Genomic DNA, 19,459 nt, shown 5'->3' on the forward strand with positions numbered 1-19,459 from the left:
AATTACCTACCATGTAGGGCCTAACAGCCACGCGAGACTAATGGGAACCTGTTTGAGTAAAAGAATCTCCTCGTAAAACATGACTTCTACCGTCGAAGCCAGAAGCTTTCGGACTCGCTGTCACCGTCACAATCTACCACTACAAAGGTAGTAATCATGGCAGCTGAATCCCAGAATTCTCCCTCTTCGAAGCCGCATGACAGCACATCAAGCCCTACCAAGAAGCCTACGAAGCATACGGGCGTCCAGACAGAGTGCAACAACCATCAACCACCTAGTACCACGATCTCCGAGTACAAGATCAAACACGCGCATATCAGTGAGCTTTCGCCAGAGAAACTTGTTCTCCGCAGGGAACTTGCTGCAAAAAAAGTGGCAGAGTGGCAATATTAGGACGATCACCCAGAAGAACTTCTAGCAAGAGTACGACATTATAATCCTAATTGCCATGGTATCAAGCCCTTTGCCTTTTTACTTTACTTAATGACTAATTTCCTTGATAGATGAGCCTATCCTCCCTTATGAATTTGAAGAAGAAGAGCATAGCATGTGATTGTTGGAATAGAGTTAGGGATTATGCCCTTGACAATGTATTATTTTCTCTTCGACAGGTTTTCTCTCTTGCTCACTTCTGCTCCACATAGTGCGGAAGGCCATAAAGACCATATGCCTGCTTTAAAGATCCTCTGAGCTATGGGCCTGACCAGAAGATACTGCCCATACCTGCTTTTCTTTTCATGGAAACTGAATTCTTCAGTGTTCAACTTTGCTTGGGCTATTTCATCTGATTTAGGCTTTTCCCGCTGGAAGATTGCCCTGATTGCTCTCTTGTTCGATGTAGAGCCCATTTCATTTTTCTCCTCCACCAATATGACGATTTTCTCTGGAGAAAGATGCAATATAATCGCTCCGTAAAATCGGCAGAATGATGTCTGCCTTGGATGGCATTGCGGATGGCTAATTGGGACAAGGCAGTAGAACTGATGCCAACTTGGAAAGTACACTCGAAGACTCTTATTATATAGGGACCTTGACCAAATACACTACGAATAGACAGGATAACTATCTATTAATTGCTTAAGACATCTAGAGAGTGACTGATAGATGGCTATCTGCTGTAGTGATCAGCCCCTTTTCTGCAGGGCAAGTGGAGCACCAAGGCTGGGGATTCTCCGTGGGGGCCGAAAAGCGTCAGACTCAGACATGAACAATGAGACTGCCAGAATGCCTCCTGGCCCCCAATATTACTCTTATATTTAGAATTGTATACGGATTTGGATCTTCAGAGACGTGAGGGGTTTCTTCACCGACTGCCTTTGTCTTGGCCACATTGGGCTGATAAAAAATCTTTGGACCCTTGCTATCCACGTTGTCTCATTCCTAGATCTCATTCACTGTTGTGCGATTATCAAGCGAGTCAGTTCGAGAGATATACGACATGGGGTTATTACCTGCCCTGTTGGCGTTGAGTCTTCTCGAGCCCCTTGTCTCGGCTGTCGACTTTACATCCCATGTTGATGTTTTGTGAGTCCTCGCTCATCTTTATTTCCACCTTCTACCAACATATATCTAATATTCACAGCCAAGGATCAGAAGGCGGCGGAAATGATTTCCCCGGCGTCGCGCGTCCCTTTGGCGTCGTCAAACTCGGTCCCGATCTGTACGACGGCAAAAGCGACGCGTATTCCGGCTACCTCAGCAAGGGCAATTTCTCCGGCTTCAGTCTGATGCACGAGCAAGGCACAGGAGGAGCACCAAAATACGGCACCGTCTCACAGCTCCCTCTTGTTGGGAATATCAGCCAGCCTCTTTCCAATCTGACTGTTGCTCGGTCTGGTACGGATAATGCGACGGTGGGATATTACCACGCTAAAACCGATGAGCATGTCACTGTTGAATTAAGTGCCTCGGCGCATGCTGGTATCTATCGATATACATTCCCCTCGGGATCGCAGGGAAATGTGCTGGTTGATGTCTCGCATGTTCTGCCCTCGTTTCGAGGAATGGGTCTTGGGCAGAATTATAAGGGGGGTAGCTTTGCTATCTTGGAGGATGGCCATTATGAGGGCCATGGTGTTTATGATAATGGCTGGAATGAGGCCCCAGACTGGACTATCTATTTCTGTGAGTCAACTTCGAACCGGGCTTGAATTATAACTGACGGCTTCATTGCCTAGGTGGTCACTTTGACACTACTCCCACCAGCAAAAAGGTCTTTACCGGGACCGATGAGAAAGGCAGTGTGGAACAACCCAGCGGATCTGCGAAAGCATCCACTGGATCAACTCGAGTCGGTGGCTTGTTCTCTTTCAAAGACTCTGACGTCATCTCTCGCGTGGGTATATCTTGGATCTCAAAGGAAAAGGCCTGCAGCAACGTTCAGGATGAAATGCCAAGTGGAACGGAATTCTCTACCGTTGTTGAGGATGCCAAATCCGAATGGAACTCTAAAGTTCTATCCAAGATTACCACGACCAACACGAATGAGACTAGTTTGTCTTTGCTGTACACATCACTCTACTTTATGCATTTGATCCCTACAAACCAAACCGGGGAGAATCCCGGGTGGACATCTGATGAACCCTATTATCAGGATATCTTTACCTTTTGGGTTTGTGTCTCCGTTCCCTGTTATAAGATATAAGCTCACTTTGTCAGGATCTATTCCGTTGCTCTACCGCCCTCATGCAAGTTCTGCAGCCGACTGCCTACGAAGAGCAGATCCGCTCTCTGATCGACATCTGGCGGAACGAAGGCTACATGCCTGATGCACGTTCTTCCAACTACAACGGTCGTACACAAGGAGGATCAAACGCAGACAACATACTCGCCGATGCGTATGTCAAGGGTGTGCGTGGTGCCGTCAACTGGGACGACGGGTACAAGGCCATGGTCAAGGATGCAGAAGTAGCACCACCCAATGACCCAGTTGATCCCATGGCCCCGGACTCCTCTACCAAGCAGGGACGTAGTGCTCTTCCAGACTGGCTCAGTCTGGGATTCATCACCCCCAAGTTCAGCCGCGCAGTCACTCGTGCAGTGGAATATTCCTGTAACGACTTTGGTCTGTACCAGGTGGCATCGGGATTGGGTAAGAATGAAGATGCAGAGAAGTATCTCAACCGATCACGAAACTGGCGCAACCACTGGGATAAGAGCAAAACCTCCTTAGGATTCTCTGGCTTTGTCGTTCCTCGAAATGAATCACATCTTCTTGACACTGATCCTGTGAAGGACACTGGCTACTGGGGCGACCCGTACTACGAGGCCAGCTCTTGGGCTTACACGTGGAATAGCGTTCACGACATGAAGCACATGGTTAATTTAATGGGAGGTGCTGAGACGGTAAAGAACCGTTTGGACATTATGTTCAAAGACGGGGCTACTGGCTCCAGTGGGATGATCTTCGATCCTACAAACGAACCGTAAGTCTTCAGACGAATCACACGAGTACTCCATCTAACAGCAAATAGAATGTTCAACGTCCCATACCTATACAACTATATCAACCGACAAGACCTATCCGTCTCTCGATCCCGAAAAGTCGCAAAGGAATACTACCGCACCGGAAAGTCTGGACTCCCTGGCAACAGCGACGCAGGCGCCATGCAGACTTGGCTACTCTGGAACATGATCGGTCTATACCCCATCACAGGACAGACGACCTTCCTGATCCATTCACCCTGGTTCGAGTCGATGACCATCGATCTAGGTGACAACAAAAAGCTGCATGTCACCTCGACCGGGGGTGACGGAAACGGCGATAAGGACTTTTACGTTCAGGGTCTCAAGGTGAATGGAGCAGAGTGGAAGAAGAATTGGCTAACGTGGGATGACATCTTTGCTAATGGAGGCACGCTCGAGTTCCAGCTTGGAAAGACGGCGGCCAATTGGACTACGGAAGAGTTGCCTCCGAGTCCTGCATCGTAGATTGAGCATGACTTGTATAGTGTCTTTGAGTTGTAAATATTATCAGCTGTATAATATGACTGATTGTCCCTGGCACTAGTCGTTCTAGTTGGCAAGCTCACTTTGGATGGTTCGGTTCCAGCATCGTTGTTTCACATCCAGATCCACCATTTTCGGTCCACATGAATCTATCCTTGGATCACTCCGATTCACAGAAATTTATCGAATCTATTTCAAATTCGTGATAAGTCTCCGGTTGATTGATTTTATCATGAGATTTAATAACTTTTGACTGCGTTGTATTTCTCTGGGTTGCACATTGTAATTTCCCCCAGGATCACCAGCCCTACTAGTGAAACGATCATATTCGATATGAAGCTTGACCATCTTTTAGCACGTTCCACAATTTATCTGATTCAGGTTGTTTCATTTTCATCTAGCAGTATCTTCTATTCAGCTCTACCAGCTATCAAGGATAAATGCTGGAATAAATGTGGTAATGACATTGCGACTCATAACTTTCTCTATCCATAACACTCCAGACCCTCTAGTCTAGAGTGCAATTTATAGCGGAGCATTTTGATAGTCTGGAACTGACGATTTTAGCACCAGCTTTAAATTCATAAGAAATTGTATTCCCATGTCCTTTCTTCCTTCTTCAACTCCGTTCATTCATTCTTCCCTTCTTTTTTGTATTTGTCTTCCCTTTAGTGTGCAACCATGCGCTTCAGCACTCTTTCTTTCCTTTCTCTCGTAGGCCTGGTGCCCACCCTCGCTGCAGCGCAGCTTTCCGGCTCAGTCGGCCCCCTAACCTCTGCCTCCACCAAAGCAGCCACAAAGACCTGTAATGTCCTCGACTACGGCGCCGCAGCAGACAAAACAACCGACCTGGGCCCTCCCCTCGCCTCCGCCTTCGCAGAATGCAAATCCGGCGGTCTCGTCTACATCCCCTCAGGCGAGTACGCCCTCTCCTCCTGGGCACGGTTGAGCGGCGGCAAGGCATGGGCTCTGCAAATCGACGGAACCATCTACCGCACCGGCACGGACGGCGGCAACATGCTCTACATCGAGCACTCGAGTGACTTTGAGCTCTTTAGTAGTACCTCCTCTGGTGCGATGCAGGGGTTGGGGTATGAGTTCCATGCGGATAATAACTGGAGTGGACCGCGTTTGCTGCGGTTGTATGAGGTGACGGACTTCTCGGTTCATGATTTTATCTTGGTGGATGCGCCTTCGTTTCACTTTTCTATGGATACTTGTGAGAATGGGGAGGTTTATAATATGGCTATTCGGGGTGGGAATCATGGTGGTTTGGATGGGATTGATGTCTGGAGTACTAATATCTGGGTTCATGATGTGAGTGACAAACTGGTTTGATATTGAAGAGTTTCGTCCGGCTAACTTCTCGACAGGTCGAAGTGACGAACAAAGATGAATGTGTCACTGTCAAGGTATGTCTTGCTTTCTGCATTTTGGTTGCTTTGTTCTAACAATCTTGTAGAGTCCGGCTCAGAACATCTTGGTTGAAAACATCTACTGCAACTGGAGTGGTGGCTGTGGAATGGGATCCCTTGGAGCAGACACCCAAATCTCTGATGTCACCTATCGCAATGTCTATACCTGGAACTCGAACAACATGATGATGATCAAGAGCAATGGTGGCAGTGGATCCGTCTCGAATGTCGTTTTCGAGAACTTTATCGGTACGTTATATCACTCAAATTAATTGTCCACTGGAACATACCAAACTAAATGATTGTTTGGTAGGCCACGGCAATGCTTACTCTCTGGACATTGATAGCTACTGGGCAAGTATGAGCGCTCAGTCTGGAGATGGCGTCGAGTTGAGCAACATCACCGTGAAGAACTGGAAGGGCACTGAAGCAAACGGTGCTGCACGTGGACCTGTCAAGGTTATCTGCCCCGACGGTGCGCCATGCTACGATATCAATATTGAAGATTTCGCCATGTGGACCGAAGAAGGCAGTAGACAATGGTACTCGTGCCAGAGTGCCTACGGTTCTGGATTCTGTCTGGAATCTGGCAATGACTACAAGTCCTACGAGGTGACCACAACTACCGTCTCCAGCGCTCCATCTGGCTACTCGGCGGCATCCATGGCCTCTGATCTCCAGACCGACTTTGGCACCACGGCTTCCATCCCCATTCCTACGATTCCTACTTCTTTCTACCCCGGAGCGACCCCGTATAGCTCTTTGATGGCAGACAGCGCTTCGACTGCCGTCAATGCACGCGCTGCTGTTGCCAGCTCCAGCGCTCCCGTCGTGACTGAGACTTCCCAGGCAACTTCCACCGCCGCTGCGGAAAGTGAGGCTACTGAGGTACCCCCGAGCACCACCACCGCTGCGTCTCCCGGTTCCTTCTTCCCAGGTGGTTTCCTACCAAGCCACCGGGGTAGTCATGCTCGCCCCTGGAGGCAGTTCCGTGGCCACTAGATGTGACTATTGCAATGTGCGCAAGCCGACTAGCTCATATATTTGGGCTTATTTGGGTGCATATTGGACTTGCATAACAGAATTGTGCATTATATAAAGCAATATTCGATAGAATAAAGTGAAATAAATGTCAACAAGGTTTGGAATATTGCTTTGGTCCGTATTTCGATGTGTCCGTTCAATAGAATCCGGTATAATACCATTCTGAATATCATACAATTATCAGATTAATACACTGATTATAAGCAAACAGCACTTACAGAGCAGCTCGTATATAAACGCCTATTATTCCCTGGAGTTATCGTAGTTCAGTCCAGACTGGACGATTCAGACGGCCAAAGCGTAAGCGCTGTGCTAAATCAAGCCAAACAATCCTAGCAGAAACCCTGCCACCCTGGTTAGCATCATGTCGATAATATTTTCCAACAAGAGACGAAAAACAGGATTTGGAAAACGAAAATCTCTCTTCCGGCGCCCACCTCTGCAATGTCACCTGGAAGGTGGAGAGAGCTTCCCATCAGCAAGTTTCCGCATCCGTCGTCACCCCTCACGGGAAGCAGAAACAGGAATCGGAATCGATAATCTTCATTGATAGGAATGCAGCGATAAGATGCCACGAATAATTATCTAGAAATTAAGTCCATCCATCTTATAATAACAGGGTAAATTTTCAAGACGGCTGGGAAGAGAAAAAGCGTTGAGGGGTGATACTGATGTCACATGGGTCGCGTTGAGCTTTGGTCTCGACCCTCCCCCGCATGTGCCTCCAGAGAAAGCAAGCGTGAGACTTGACTGTGTCTGTGTTCCACCTGCTCCGGACTTCCCCTTTTTTTCCATTTTTTTTTTCTCTGGTCACGAAGAAGATCTGTTCCTGGCTGTTCCTGAGTCTGTCTTTTGCTAGACCAATAGATTGCTTTTGCTGTGTTGCGGCGTCGCTTTCCTTGAAATCAAGAACCAGTACTGATCCGACTATCGTCATTGCTTCCTCATGGCTTCAGAAAGCTCTCAATCAATACCTGCCGATGGCACTGGTTGGTTCTAGCTAGTCTTGAGCTTTGAAATTACTTTTCGAAAGCTATTTTTAAGCTATTTTTTCTAACTGAGCTCTTATAGGTGTTATCCAGCTTGACCCTTGGCTTGAGCCATTCCGGGGAGCTTTGCAGCACAGATTCAGTGTCGTGAAAGACTGGCTCAAGATCATTGATGAGACTGAGGGCGGATTGGAAAAGTTCAGCAGAGTGAGTAATTCTTCCTGTGTATTCGTTGTCGCTGTAAGGTCGGGATGCTAACACGAACTCGAATTGGATAGGGTTACGAGAGTTTCGGCCTCAATGTCCGTGACAATGGCGACATTACATACAGAGAATGGGCACCCAGTGCCGTCGAAGCACATCTGGTCGGAGATTTCAGTACGTCTGGTGGCATTGAATGAGGGATCCGGTGAAAGGCTTACTGAGACTGGCAGACAAATGGGATACCAAGGCCACCCCGATGACCAGGAACTCATTCGGTGTCTGGGAACTTACACTGCCTGCAAAGGACGGTGTTCCGGCAATTCCTCATAACAGCAAAGTCAAGGTATCTCCTCCGAAAAGCCTACGCCAGTACTTGTACGCCTCGCTGACTTTCATCTCAGATAGTAATGATTACCCGTGCCGGGGAGCAAATCTATCGAATCCCCGCGTGGATCAAACGTGTCACTCAAGATCTAAATGTTTCCCCGGTATACGACTCAGTATTCTGGAACCCACCGGAAGAAGAGAAATACAAATTCAAGAATTCCCGGCCCAAGAAGCCCGAAAGTCTTCGTATTTACGAGGCGCATGTAGGAATCTCATCGCCAGAGACCAAGGTTGCAACATACAAACAGTTTACTGCGAATATGCTTCCCCGAATCAAGTATCTGGGATATAATGCAATTCAGCTGATGGCCGTTATGGAACATGCCTACTACGCTAGCTTTGGCTACCAAGTCAACAACTTCTTTGCGGCGAGCAGTCGCTATGGCACACCCGAAGATCTGAAGGAACTCATTGATACCGCTCACAGCTTGGGTCTGGTTGTTCTTCTTGATGTAGTGCACAGCCATGCATCAAAGAACACTCTAGACGGACTCAACATGTTTGATGGTTCAGACCACCTTTACTTCCACGAGGGAACAAAGGGCCGACATGAGCTGTGGGACAGTAGACTGTTCAACTTTGGTAGCCATGAGGTGCTGCGCTTTCTCTTGAGTAACCTACGATTCTGGATGGAAGAATATCAATTTGATGGCTTCCGTTTTGACGGAGTTACGAGTATGCTCTACACTCACCATGGAATTGGAACGTACGTATCCCTCACTCTTTCCCTATCTTACTTTTGTGTTTAGCTAACTCCTTTGTAGAGGCTTCTCGGGTGGATACCACGAATACTTTGGCCCAGCAGTCGATGAGGAGGGTGTAATGTATTTGACTCTTGCCAACGAAATGCTTCACAAGCTATACCCCGAATGTATAACAGTGGCCGAAGATGTGTCCGGCATGCCAGCACTCTGCCTGCCCTATGCCCTGGGTGGAGTTGGTTTTGACTACCGTCTAGCCATGGCCATCCCAGACATGTACATCAAGCTTCTAAAAGAGAAGTCAGATGATGAATGGGACATTGGCAATCTCTCTTTCACATTGACAAACCGACGTCACGGCGAGAAGACAATCGCCTACGCAGAAAGTCATGACCAAGCGTAAGTTGACAAGCCCTATCACGAGAAGAAATAGAATCCTAACTCAACCCAGTCTTGTGGGAGACAAATCCCTCATGATGTGGCTCTGTGACAAGGAGATGTACACAAACATGTCTGTCCTAACGGAATTCACTCCCATCATCGAACGAGGCATGGCTCTACATAAGATGATCCGACTAGTCACCCACGGCCTCGGCGGCGAGGGATATCTCAACTTCGAAGGCAACGAGTTCGGCCACCCCGAATGGCTCGACTTCCCCCGTGCTGGAAATAACAATTCCTTCTGGTACGCTCGTCGTCAACTAAACCTAACCGAAGACAATCTTCTCCGATACAAATTCCTCAATGACTTCGACCGCAGCATGCAGCTAACCGAAGAGAAATACGGCTGGTTGCACTCGCCCCAGGCATACGTCAGTCTCAAGAACGAGGCTGACAAGGTCCTCGTCTTCGAACGCGCAGGACTTCTCTGGATATTCAACTTCCATCCCAGGGACAGCTTCACTGACTACCGTGTTGGTGTTGACAAAGCCGGTACTTACCGGATTGTCTTGGACACTGACGATAGTGAATTTGGTGGCTTTGGTCGTAATCTCAAAGAGACTCGCTTCTTCACGACAGACATGTCGTGGAATGGACGAGCTAACTATTTGCAGGTTTATGTTCCAACAAGGACAGCAATAGTGAGTTCCTCATTCTTTAACGACTCAATTTAAAGAATCCAAGAGCACATACTGACTTTGACTCCCCACAGGTCTTGGCCCTAGAAGAAACACTATAAAACCAACCTTCACCATCCCTGCCTTACTCCACTTTCTTGTTCCCTTGATTCTTTCTTCACCTTAATATTCCTATTCGAGAAATGCTTCAAGGATTATTCATGGTTGCGTATTCTTTTCTTGATATCTATATTTTTCTGATTGGTCTAGATCTAATTGATCTTTCTATCATGTTTATTATGATCTTCTGTTACGTGTTCTGGCGAGTTTTATCTAAATCCAATGAATTCGACACAATGTGCCTTTCTATTCTAGCTCGATTCCTTATTATGCGAAATGAAAATCCTAAATGGTAGAAGTATTCAAGGACAATATGAGATCCACATCCCTTTGATGTAAACTGCAAGTCAATCTAATCTAGACTCTGGACACTGTATGTCTTACAGCACGATGCCAATAGTGACCTAACGGCTTATGGGTAGCATACATGCATTGACGATGAACGGATCTATCCACAATTCGGATCTACGAATGACTACATATGGAGAACTACGGAACGCTAAGGTAATAACCTAATCGAACAAAAGAAATGATACAATTGTCCCAGCCTGGAGGGTATCATCCAGGCTGGCTGTGGTCATGCTAAGTTACTTACATTGAGCACATAGTGTAACACAAGCGTGGAAGTTTCCAACCAGCTTACAGAGGGTGAGATGGAGTGCTCCTTTCTTTCAATAGGAATTATAGCCTTTCCTTCAAGTCCTTTTTCTTAGATCGAGTACTGTACACGCATCAAAAGAAACCGGAAAACTCAAGAAAGAAAGTCCATGTCTGAAAAAAAGAAAGGGGCGCTTAAAAACAATATTACATTTACTGGCCCTCCAGCTCAGCCATAATCTTCTCACCCTTAGCGCGAGCAGACTCGAAGTCACCAACCATGTAGAAAGCAGCTATAATTTTGTTAGCATCAGTGCGCAAATTCACGGGGGATGTATTCTAAACATACCTTCGGGAAGGTCGTCACCCTCTCCGTGGATGATGGCCTTGAAGGAGCGGATGGTGTCCTTGAGGTCGACGAGCTTGCCCTCAATACCAGTGAAAACCTGGGCAACGGTGAAAGGCTGACTCAGGAAACGCTGGAGCTTACGGGCACGCTCGACGGTGAGCTTGTCGGCTTCGGACAACTCGTCCATACCCAGAATGGCGATGATATCCTGGAGCGACTTGTACTCCTGGAGCATCTGCTGGACACGGGTGGCGGTGTTGTAGTGGTCCTCACCGACAATACGGGCGTCGAGCATACGGGACTTAGAGTCGAGAGGGTCGACAGCGGGGTAGATACCCAACTCGGAGATACCACGGGACAAGACAGTGGTGGCGTCCAAGTGAGCGAAGGTGGTGGCGGGGGCAGGGTCAGTCAAATCGTCAGCGGGCACGTAGACGGCCTGGACGGAGGTAATGGAACCCTTGTTGGTGGTGGTGATACGCTCCTGCATACCACCCATGTCGACGGCCAGGGTGGGCTGGTAACCGACGGCAGAGGGGATACGACCCAGAAGGGCAGACACCTCAGAACCGGCCTGGGTGAATCGGAAAATGTTGTCAATGAAGAGCAGCACGTCCTGACCCTCCTGGTCACGGAAGTACTCGGCGATGGTCAGACCGGTAAGGGCGACACGGGCACGGGCACCCGGGGGCTCGTTCATCTGACCGAACACCAGGGACACCTTGGAATCTCCCTCGAGCTGGATGACACCAGTCTCCTGCATCTCGTGGTACAGATCGTTACCCTCACGGGTACGCTCACCGACACCACAGAAGACGGAGTAACCACCGTGAGCCTTGGCAATGTTGTTCTGAAATTTGTCAGTAAAGCATTTTAAGACAAAGGGAAGCTAGTCAACTCACAATCAACTCCTGGATGAACACGGTTTTACCGACACCGGCACCACCGAAGAGACCAATCTTACCACCACGGGCGTAGGGGGCAAGCAAGTCGACGACCTTGATACCAGTGACGAGAATCTCGGCCTCGGTCGACTGCTCGACGAACTCGGGAGCCTCAGTGTGGATAGGGGCGAACTTGTCGGCCTTGATGGGACCACGCTCGTCAATGGGGTCACCAGTGACGTTGATGATACGACCCAAAGTGCCGGGACCGACAGGGATTGTGATGGGGGCACCAGTGTCGCGGGCGGCAGCACCACGGGTCAGACCCTCGGTACCTATAGATCGACGTGTTAGACTCATTGAAGAGCAAACTTCAAATATCCAGCTAGGGGGAGAGCCGGTTCATGTGCCTGAATGACCAGGGCAGTTACCAAGGTCATCCAGGACACGACACAACCAAGGGGGGGAGAAGCTTACCATCCATAGCAATAGTACGGACGACATTCTCACCCAAGTGTTGCTGTTATTCAAGTTAGCTATCTGAAATTGATGTCATCAAAAGCTTGATATATACATACAGAAACCTCAAGGACGAGCTTCTGGCCGTTGTTCTGGGTCTCAACGGCGTTGAAAATGGCGGGAAGCTTTTCACCGTCGAACTTCACTGTTTGCGATAGTCAGATATTGATCATTGGAATTGCCATTGCGACGTTTTTGATTGTTGTTGTGATGGATTCAAGGCCCGGAAAAGATTTTCGCGTAGCCCTGGTCCGGCAGGGTTTTCAACAGGGTGTCCGCTACGTACCGTCAACGACGGCACCAATGACCTGGTGGATCTTTCCGGTCTGAGCAGCCTCAGAGCTGGCGAACCTGGCCAGAGAAGGCAGGCCGTTGGATCTGAGGGGCTGAAGGGCGCGTCGGGCGACGGGGGTCGGTCGAGCAAAAGCAGCCCTCCCGAAGGTCCGGGCGAGACCGCTGTGAAGAGCAAAAAAACAGCTGTCAGCAAACAAAAATCTGGGAGAGAGGGCGATCAGAGAGAAATTGGCGGCGAAACACACCTCTTGAACATCATGATGGTGTTGAAGAGCGAAATGGGTATAGAAAAAGGGTCAAGGTGACGAGAGGATGGAGAGAGGGAAGAAAGAGGGAAGGGAAGGGAAGAGGTTGAGGTTGAGGTGGACACAGGCGACTGTGCCCGGCTTAGCCTTTCCGGGGCGGTTTTGCCGACGATCCCGTGATGTACCGAGCAACGCGCAAGAACATGGCAACCAGCCTCAGCTGTTTATTGATGATGGAGCAAGCTTGCAGCTCTGCTGGCAGGGCTATGAACTGGCTACGGGCCTAGCATTCTAAAATTACCATGATTTTATCTATCATCTCATCGTGTCGACGGGTTCTCTCCAGCTGCTCCAGCTCACCGACTGGGTTACTAGGGAGAAATCGCTACACACAACGGGGAACTTCTTGGCGCCCGGATGCAGGGAGCTTCAGCGACCCCATCAAATAACAATCGCCAGCACGGTGAAGAAACTTAGCTGCCATCTCTTTATTGCTCGATAATAAACTGTCAAAAGACGCTCCAGTTATAGCGCGAATTCCTCCGGTCTGATCCATATCCAATTTGCCCACCGCTGGATTCCCCGTGCCTGCCCATGTCGTCCATTCTCCCTTTCGGACAGGTGGAAATTTCTGACGTGTTCCGAGTTCTTCGAGTATTTGCTCCGTTTCATGAGGATCTTCTTCCCACAGTAATTGCTAGCCTTGATAAAACATAATTTTTTTTCTGCTACATTGAATCCTGGTACAAGATATATCGTAGTTTAACACTATACTACATCCAATTGGAGTGGTAAATCTTAATGACCTCGAAAGGATCGTTGACATCATCCCATTCCAAGGGCGCTGCTTCAATATCAAATATATTCCCACGTATCTCATAGAAAATCATAGCCCATCAACTTTGGTCCAGTGTAGATTTCATAGAATCCAATTATGAAAAGTGTCTATCAATCGCCGTTCCATGTACTTACAATAAGAATTACCCTACTGCTCAATCAAGTCCAAGATACAGGGAACGATGCAAAACTGCTCTATGGCTACAAAGGAGATAGATTGATTATTGCACAGTACGGGATACACAAGTTTTGGGTTTCGAATTGACATCAAGGAAGACGAGGGTGGGGGGTTGCGTTCAACGGACAAGAACACAGAGCCGGGGTCATCAGGCGTGTCGCGATAGACGGCCGGCGATCAATCCCAGCACTGCCTATACGGCATTTCTGATTGCTATACCTATTCCTCCAGGATAGAGGTTTTCAACCTACGATCGCTCGGCAGGGGCGCTCTGGACGAATCCGGGGCCTTCGTAACCCTCCTTGCTGATGCCGTGGATGGGGTTCATCTTCTCTCTCTGTTGCGACGACTTGTTAGCAATCACATCATGATATAGAACAGAGCCCCAAAATTCATCCGGGACTGTATTTCTCACGTACCAAGGCGTATTCGTTGGAGGCCTCCTGCCACTCCTTGGACATGGTCTTGGGCTGGGGCTTGGCGAAGAGGTGGATAACGTAGAAGAGACCGAACGAGACGAGGGTGAGCTGAACGACCTTCAGGAAGATCTTCAGGTTCTCGCCCTTGGGGGGCTGTGCGCGAGGGCCATGGGGACCAAAAGCAATCCAGTAGGCTATATAAGGTGGGGGAGAGAAAGGTCAGCAAAAATTCTGATCGATCGGGAGGCCGGGGGGATGCCATAGAGCAGGGGTACGAACCGGCTTTCTTCTCCTGGAGAGTCATCTGGTGCCAGTCAACCTTCATGCGGTCTCTCAGCTGCATCCACAGGTCGGCCTGCTCCTGGGGAGGCATGGCCTCCCAGCGCTTCTCAATACCGGCCAGGGTGGGATTGGCGATGGCATGCTCGGATGCGGCGCGTGTCTGCTGGGGAGCAATAGACTTCTTCTCGGTCTGAGGGCGGACATTCAGGCAAGCCATTGGGCTTGGGACGGTGCGGTAGGAGCGAATGGCAGCCGTGGGCATGGCCGAGCTGCGAGCAGCAGCTCGAGAGACGGACTGAAGGAACATTGTGCGGAAGGGCGTGCGCGCGATAAAAAGCGATCAATTGAAGAAAAAGCACTCTCCAGAGGCTATAGAGACAGACCCTCGGAATTGAGGATGATTAGAGGCTGGCAAGGGAGTGGAGGGGGTGGTCGAGGCTCGCGATGGAAGACGAAGACGACGTTCGACTGTGATTTGAAGTGGAAGTCGAGTGTCCGGACGGCTAGCTTAGCCCGATTTGGCCGCCTCCTCATTGGCCCGATTCCACCCGTCAACCATCCCTTCGCCATCATGATAATACACATTACTATTGCACTCTCATTTCGTTTGATTCAGACGAGGTAATTAGTTCCATCATTGACATTATTATCTCGAAGTTCTTCTAACCACTAATCAGACTCTTTCAGGGCCATTACCCATTGCTCTCCCGTCGACGGCCTCGAAAATTGACTGTCGAGCCTACATAGCCAACCTTCCTGTAAGTAGATGTCGAACCCTACGCAACTCCAGTCAATCCAGTTGGTTACGAAATCATGATATATCGGAGGTGGTGCCGTCTTTTCTACTCTACACCGAGCCGTTGAAACCACGTCCCATATCAGGCAGGAAGGAGTATTCTGTATGGGCAAACCCCATGACACACAAGTTCCCCTCGAAACACTCATCCACGATGGGCTCCACGATCGCAGAGAAAGGCGGCCGGGTCACTATGAAAACACTCTCAAGTCGTAACGGTCTCATATTGAAGCTAAGTGTATGCAGGGGATGTCATTGGTTTGGTCGTTCCCAAGCACTCCGTGGTCTGACGGATAGCGGTGCAGTGTAATAAGAGCCAACACATACAAGGTCACTTGGCCCGGACCCAGCCGGCGCACCCGTTTATGCTTTAACCTTGCCACCGCTGGCTTCGCTCACAATGTTCTTCCATTCAATTTCGTCCTTGTCGTCGGCTTGGATGGAATTGCTGACATTGAGGGCGGTCTTGAAGCCCTCACGGCTGCTGGCGTAGATCATGGACGACTGTCCGGGTTGTCAGCGAAAGCCAAACGCACAAGAAAATAAGGAAACATACGCGAATGTTACAACCGCTGGGAACCCAAGAGATGAAGACGATCTTGTTTCTGCACAAAGGACAATTGTCAGTTTCGGCCCATCAGTCTAAGGGGCTGTGAACAATCGCACCTCTTGCCCTCGTGTTCATACTCGACATCATAGACAGCGTAACGAGGTGCAGGTTTTCCGTTGGCCTCCTTGACTTCGGCGAGCTTGTTGCGGAAAGTCTCATAATTGGGGTCGGTAGAGGCCTCTTCAATCTCGATGGTCTTCTGGTCGTCGGAGACCTTGAAGATGATGAACTTCAGTCTCTGGCCTTCCGGCTTGTTACCCGACATGCGGAGCTCGGTGAATGTAGTGAGGCACTCATCCTTAATGGAAACACTAGTTATCGCCTCTCGTCAGTATTGCGGCGAACTATGAATATATCTGCCTATCCCTCGAAACACAACGGTCGGGAAATGTGGGGAAAGAAGGCACTCTACATACCCAGATGCGACCTGCGATAGAAGATGCAAGTTAGTATGCAACCAGCTTGATGTTGGGGAGGATATTACGGACCGACATGGTTGCTTTTGTGAAGGTAGAACCGTGCTGCACGCATTGTCAGTTGTGGACTGTTATGATCGACTTGTTCCCTTTCGAAAAGAGTAAAGAGAGAAAAAAAAAAAAAAAAAACTCAGGACAACAAGTCCGCGGGGTATAACTAACCGAATGGGAAGATAAATTGAGTTCAAGAGGTTCTCAAGGATACCCTACAGCAACCAAACAAGATATTATGGGAGGAGGAGAGAAGGAAGGGTAAATGAATAGTGTAATGGGGGGAGAGATGGAGATAGAGGGGCTCTGGTTGTTGTGCTTGCGTTGTTGATGGCGGTGGTGGGGGGCCAGTCCCCGCACGTGACAAGCCCGGCGGACCACGAGCCGCTTTTTCTCTACTATTGATACTTGGTCTTATTTTTCACCCCCTGAGCGATATTAAATCGACGTAGAAAAAAATGACATATGATGTCGTGCAGCCTGCATCATCCCGCATATTCCATCTGTATCACTTGAATATCAAAAAAAAAAAAGTATCACGAATGCGGGAGCTCTAAACTACGAAAGGTGTAGGCAGCATGAAAACATATCCTATTCATTTGTTCCTCTCACCGGACTATGAATCCCAGACCTCTCAACCATGGGACTCCAGAGCCACTTAGTGCTGGGCTTACCGAGTCATATCACGTCATGGTGCCACCACAAGGAAATAAAAATATATCGGACATTCTCTGTTCATGCATATTAATAGAAGAAGAGCTCATCACCCGATTCATCTTCCTTGTCTTCTGCTATCCTGTTTATTCCGAGCAATGACGATGGTACGGATGCCGGGGTATCTCAAGTGGGAATAGCGCCTGGTGTGGCTGTACTGGCTTGGCTCCCTGTCGTAGTATCTACAACTACTACAGCTACAGCTACAACTGTGGCTCGTGATTTATGGCTTCATAACATGACATGTTTCCATTTCATCATTGCTAAACTATTCATAACCATCACAGCTTCAGATCTCCCTTTCTGTCCAAAAAGCCAATGCAAGGAATTCCATACACGAACTCACTCGGATACAGCAACGAGAACGAACCTACGCTTTCGGAGCAAACTTGGCCCTCATCTTGTCCGCGACGGCCTTCTCATCGAAGATAAAGTTGACACTCTCGTGGTTGATGGTAGCCTCAGCCCAGCGCTTGAACTTGGGCGCCTGGTCCAACAAGCCCGGCAGCTTAGCACTGACGAGACCGTGTTCGGGTTTGCTGAAACCGAAGATGCGAAGGAGGAATGATCCAGTTTGAACCTATTCGTCAATAACCCACCAGTCAGCTATATTTACCAGTAACAATGGGCACACTAGACGACGGGGGAGGAAATGGGGATGGGATGTGAAACGCACCTCAGCCAGAGTCAACTGCTCACTACCACCAAAGAAAGGTCCCTTGCCAGCCTCCAACAACGGCTCAATCTCCTTCACAGCGGCGTCGGCCAACTTCACCGCAACAGCATCCCGCTCCTCCTCCGAAGCAGCCCGGAAACTTCCATGCAAATGCGGCACAACCTTGCTGGTGAAGGTGTCGACAAAGAAAGACACACGGGCACGGTACAAGGCATTCTCAGCGGGCGATGATGGCGGCAGGAGGTGGGAGGGGTGAGCGTCAGCGATGAATTGGGCCACAATAGCGGATTCGGTGATGATGTTGCCGTTGTAGGACAGACTGGGGACGAGACCGCGCTGTTTTATTGCAGGATTCCGTCAGTTAACCATTTTCGCTCTATATGGGTCATTTTCTGGGATGAGGGGTACATACAGGGTTGATCTCGAGATACCACGGCTCACGCGGCACGTTAAGATCAATGCTAACTTCCTCGTACTCAACGCCCGACTCCTTCAGCGCAATGTGAGCGCGGTGAGCCCATGGGCAAAGACGGTTTGTATAGAGAACGATCTTAGGAGACGCCATTGTATAGTTAATTAGATCTTGTAGAAGTGGTGACTGTGTTTTTGGGTGGTGTTTGATGGGAAGAATAAAGACAGCTATAGCTAATTTATAATCCGTCAAACGTTGATGATGTGAGCCACGAGCAAGATGACGATTTGAGGAGAAACAGCTGGAACTGCGTACTTCTTTAATGGAGGGGCATCAAGCTAGATTAGTAAAAGGGATCGGACGCTATCCCGCAAAGTCCGAGCCGGGTAAGAAATAAGCAACCATTCTTGTTGGCTTTTGAACTTGCAGTGCAGATAGGAAATGCGCGACTGCTGGTGGATTTCAGTATTTATGCATGATTTAGTACCAGGATATGATTTTACCTTGACATGTATACAAATGCTTTTGTTTAACCTCATATCCTCTGATTTTATGAATATCACATCTCCCGAGTCATCTCCCGAATCTTAACTCCGAGATCTATGGCAGAATCATCAATCTTGATTTGGACAACAACCATAAGAGTATATTACGATGGAAAAAAACAAAATTGGCCCGCATATTTAAGTTTTATTATTGAAAGTGGCACTGAAATATCTATGTACATACATCAATATGTACTGTACCGAAGAAATCCAAGCATAACATGCCATCCGGTGCCTGCCACTGGCAGAGAATCCACGACCTGCATGACCAACGGCCATGGGCATAACATGATACAGAACAGAGTAGAGCATGTAGACACGATATACCGATAGGCGGTAGTTTTTCCAGGTGCCTCTAACATTCCAATGGTCATCTTTGCATCGGAGAGCAGTCACGCAAGGCATGATAGAAATAAACATAAGATAGTGTAAAGAAAAGAAGTATTGTAGAGCAGAAGAATCGTTGCCGCACAATGGGGTATATAAAGGATGAAAACAGATCAATTCGTCTTGCAAGCACCAAACGAATATCTCGACGAAGCCCTTAGGTGAAGGGCACGGGAGGAGTGGTGTCAACATATGCTCCATGGAACCAAACAGCCCGCGGGGAGGTGTTTAAACCCGTGAATTAATCGACTAGAGCAGTTCGTTAAGCGACAGTGGACGGTAGACTTTTGGGAGTGTTGAGGACGAGAGGACGAAGAGGTTCTGTAGATCGCTGTGATAAGGAAGTTAAGAAAGCTGACAGAAGGATATAAGCGCTATCATC

The 19,459-nt window shown here is 48.7% G+C and overlaps 8 protein-coding genes across 8 annotated transcripts; 3 read left to right on the plus strand and 5 right to left on the minus strand.

Annotated features, from left to right (window-relative positions):
• The first annotated feature begins 1,227 nt into the window (after positions 1-1,227).
• Positions 1,228-4,217, plus strand: ASPWEDRAFT_131128 (alpha-1,2-mannosidase family protein). Its single transcript, XM_040829274.1, has 5 exons — positions 1,228-1,524; positions 1,583-2,124; positions 2,178-2,611; positions 2,659-3,425; positions 3,474-4,217. Exons 1-5 carry the CDS (start codon positions 1,439-1,441, stop codon positions 3,928-3,930), a joined length of 2,286 nt encoding a protein of 761 aa, XP_040690772.1. The 5' UTR covers positions 1,228-1,438; the 3' UTR covers positions 3,931-4,217.
• Positions 4,218-4,629: 412 nt separating this feature from the next.
• rhgB (putative extracellular rhamnogalacturonase) lies at positions 4,630-6,365 on the plus strand (the record flags this gene model as incomplete). Its single annotated transcript, XM_040830648.1, has 4 exons — positions 4,630-5,265; positions 5,322-5,360; positions 5,411-5,612; positions 5,677-6,365. The coding sequence occupies 4 exons, from the start codon at positions 4,630-4,632 to the stop codon at positions 6,363-6,365; spliced, it is 1,566 nt and encodes a 521-aa protein (XP_040690773.1).
• A 614-nt stretch (positions 6,366-6,979) lies between these two features.
• ASPWEDRAFT_38749 (1,4-alpha-glucan branching enzyme GLC3) lies at positions 6,980-10,197 on the plus strand. The gene is made up of 8 exons (XM_040834955.1): positions 6,980-7,396; positions 7,479-7,603; positions 7,675-7,774; positions 7,831-7,943; positions 8,002-8,693; positions 8,752-9,087; positions 9,140-9,770; positions 9,842-10,197. The coding sequence occupies exons 1-8, from the start codon at positions 7,354-7,356 to the stop codon at positions 9,866-9,868; spliced, it is 2,067 nt and encodes a 688-aa protein (XP_040690774.1). The 5' UTR covers positions 6,980-7,353; the 3' UTR covers positions 9,869-10,197.
• Positions 10,198-10,676: 479 nt separating this feature from the next.
• ASPWEDRAFT_26514 (F1F0 ATP synthase subunit beta) lies at positions 10,677-12,768 on the minus strand (the record flags this gene model as incomplete). The annotated part of the gene is made up of 7 exons (XM_040832864.1): positions 10,677-10,756; positions 10,813-11,662; positions 11,715-12,031; positions 12,174-12,216; positions 12,275-12,360; positions 12,502-12,671; positions 12,755-12,768. 7 exons carry the CDS (start codon positions 12,766-12,768, stop codon positions 10,677-10,679), a joined length of 1,560 nt encoding a protein of 519 aa, XP_040690775.1.
• Positions 12,769-14,016: 1,248 nt separating this feature from the next.
• ASPWEDRAFT_107311 (cytochrome c oxidase subunit IV family protein) lies at positions 14,017-14,777 on the minus strand (the record flags this gene model as incomplete). Its single annotated transcript, XM_040827875.1, has 3 exons — positions 14,017-14,106; positions 14,189-14,382; positions 14,468-14,777. The coding sequence occupies 3 exons, from the start codon at positions 14,775-14,777 to the stop codon at positions 14,017-14,019; spliced, it is 594 nt and encodes a 197-aa protein (XP_040690776.1).
• Positions 14,778-15,629: 852 nt separating this feature from the next.
• ASPWEDRAFT_26516 (actin-binding ADF family protein) lies at positions 15,630-16,141 on the minus strand (the record flags this gene model as incomplete). Its single annotated transcript, XM_040832865.1, has 3 exons — positions 15,630-15,770; positions 15,823-15,871; positions 15,933-16,141. The coding sequence occupies 3 exons, from the start codon at positions 16,139-16,141 to the stop codon at positions 15,630-15,632; spliced, it is 399 nt and encodes a 132-aa protein (XP_040690777.1).
• A 1,286-nt stretch (positions 16,142-17,427) lies between these two features.
• Positions 17,428-18,298, minus strand: ASPWEDRAFT_26517 (glutathione S-transferase family protein; the record flags this gene model as incomplete). The annotated part of the gene is made up of 3 exons (XM_040832866.1): positions 17,428-17,637; positions 17,734-18,069; positions 18,146-18,298. 3 exons carry the CDS (start codon positions 18,296-18,298, stop codon positions 17,428-17,430), a joined length of 699 nt encoding a protein of 232 aa, XP_040690778.1.
• A 209-nt stretch (positions 18,299-18,507) lies between these two features.
• On the minus strand, positions 18,508-19,399 carry ASPWEDRAFT_439393 (uncharacterized protein). The gene has a single exon (XM_040836143.1). It carries the CDS (start codon positions 19,276-19,278, stop codon positions 18,829-18,831), a length of 450 nt encoding a protein of 149 aa, XP_040690779.1. The 5' UTR covers positions 19,279-19,399; the 3' UTR covers positions 18,508-18,828.
• Positions 19,400-19,459: the final 60 nt, after the last annotated feature.

This window comes from Aspergillus wentii (assembly GCF_001890725.1).
Source record: "Aspergillus wentii DTO 134E9 unplaced genomic scaffold ASPWEscaffold_3, whole genome shotgun sequence".
NCBI lineage: Eukaryota > Fungi > Ascomycota > Eurotiomycetes > Eurotiales > Aspergillaceae > Aspergillus > Aspergillus wentii.

What these genes read in the sequence shown, in the direction of transcription:
- ASPWEDRAFT_439393 (XM_040836143.1), bottom strand. Translation starts at nt 19,278, where the DNA reads ATGGAGCATATGTTGACACCACTCCTCCCGTGCCCTTCACCTAAGGGC.
- ASPWEDRAFT_38749 (XM_040834955.1), top strand. Translation starts at nt 7,354, where the DNA reads ATGGCTTCAGAAAGCTCTCAATCAATACCTGCCGATGGCACTG. An exon ending in AATACCTGCCGATGGCACTG is followed by an intron (nt 7,397 to 7,478) that starts GTTGGTTCTAGC and finishes GAGCTCTTATAG; the next exon opens with GTGTTATCCAGCTTGACCCT. An exon ending in GCAGAAAGTCATGACCAAGC is followed by an intron (nt 9,088 to 9,139) that starts GTAAGTTGACAA and finishes AACTCAACCCAG; the next exon opens with TCTTGTGGGAGACAAATCCC.
- ASPWEDRAFT_131128 (XM_040829274.1), top strand. Translation starts at nt 1,439, where the DNA reads ATGGGGTTATTACCTGCCCTGTTGGCGTTGAGTCTTCTCGAGCCCCTT. An exon ending in ACATCCCATGTTGATGTTTT is followed by an intron (nt 1,525 to 1,582) that starts GTGAGTCCTCGC and finishes TAATATTCACAG; the next exon opens with CCAAGGATCAGAAGGCGGCG. An exon ending in TTCGATCCTACAAACGAACC is followed by an intron (nt 3,426 to 3,473) that starts GTAAGTCTTCAG and finishes AACAGCAAATAG; the next exon opens with AATGTTCAACGTCCCATACC.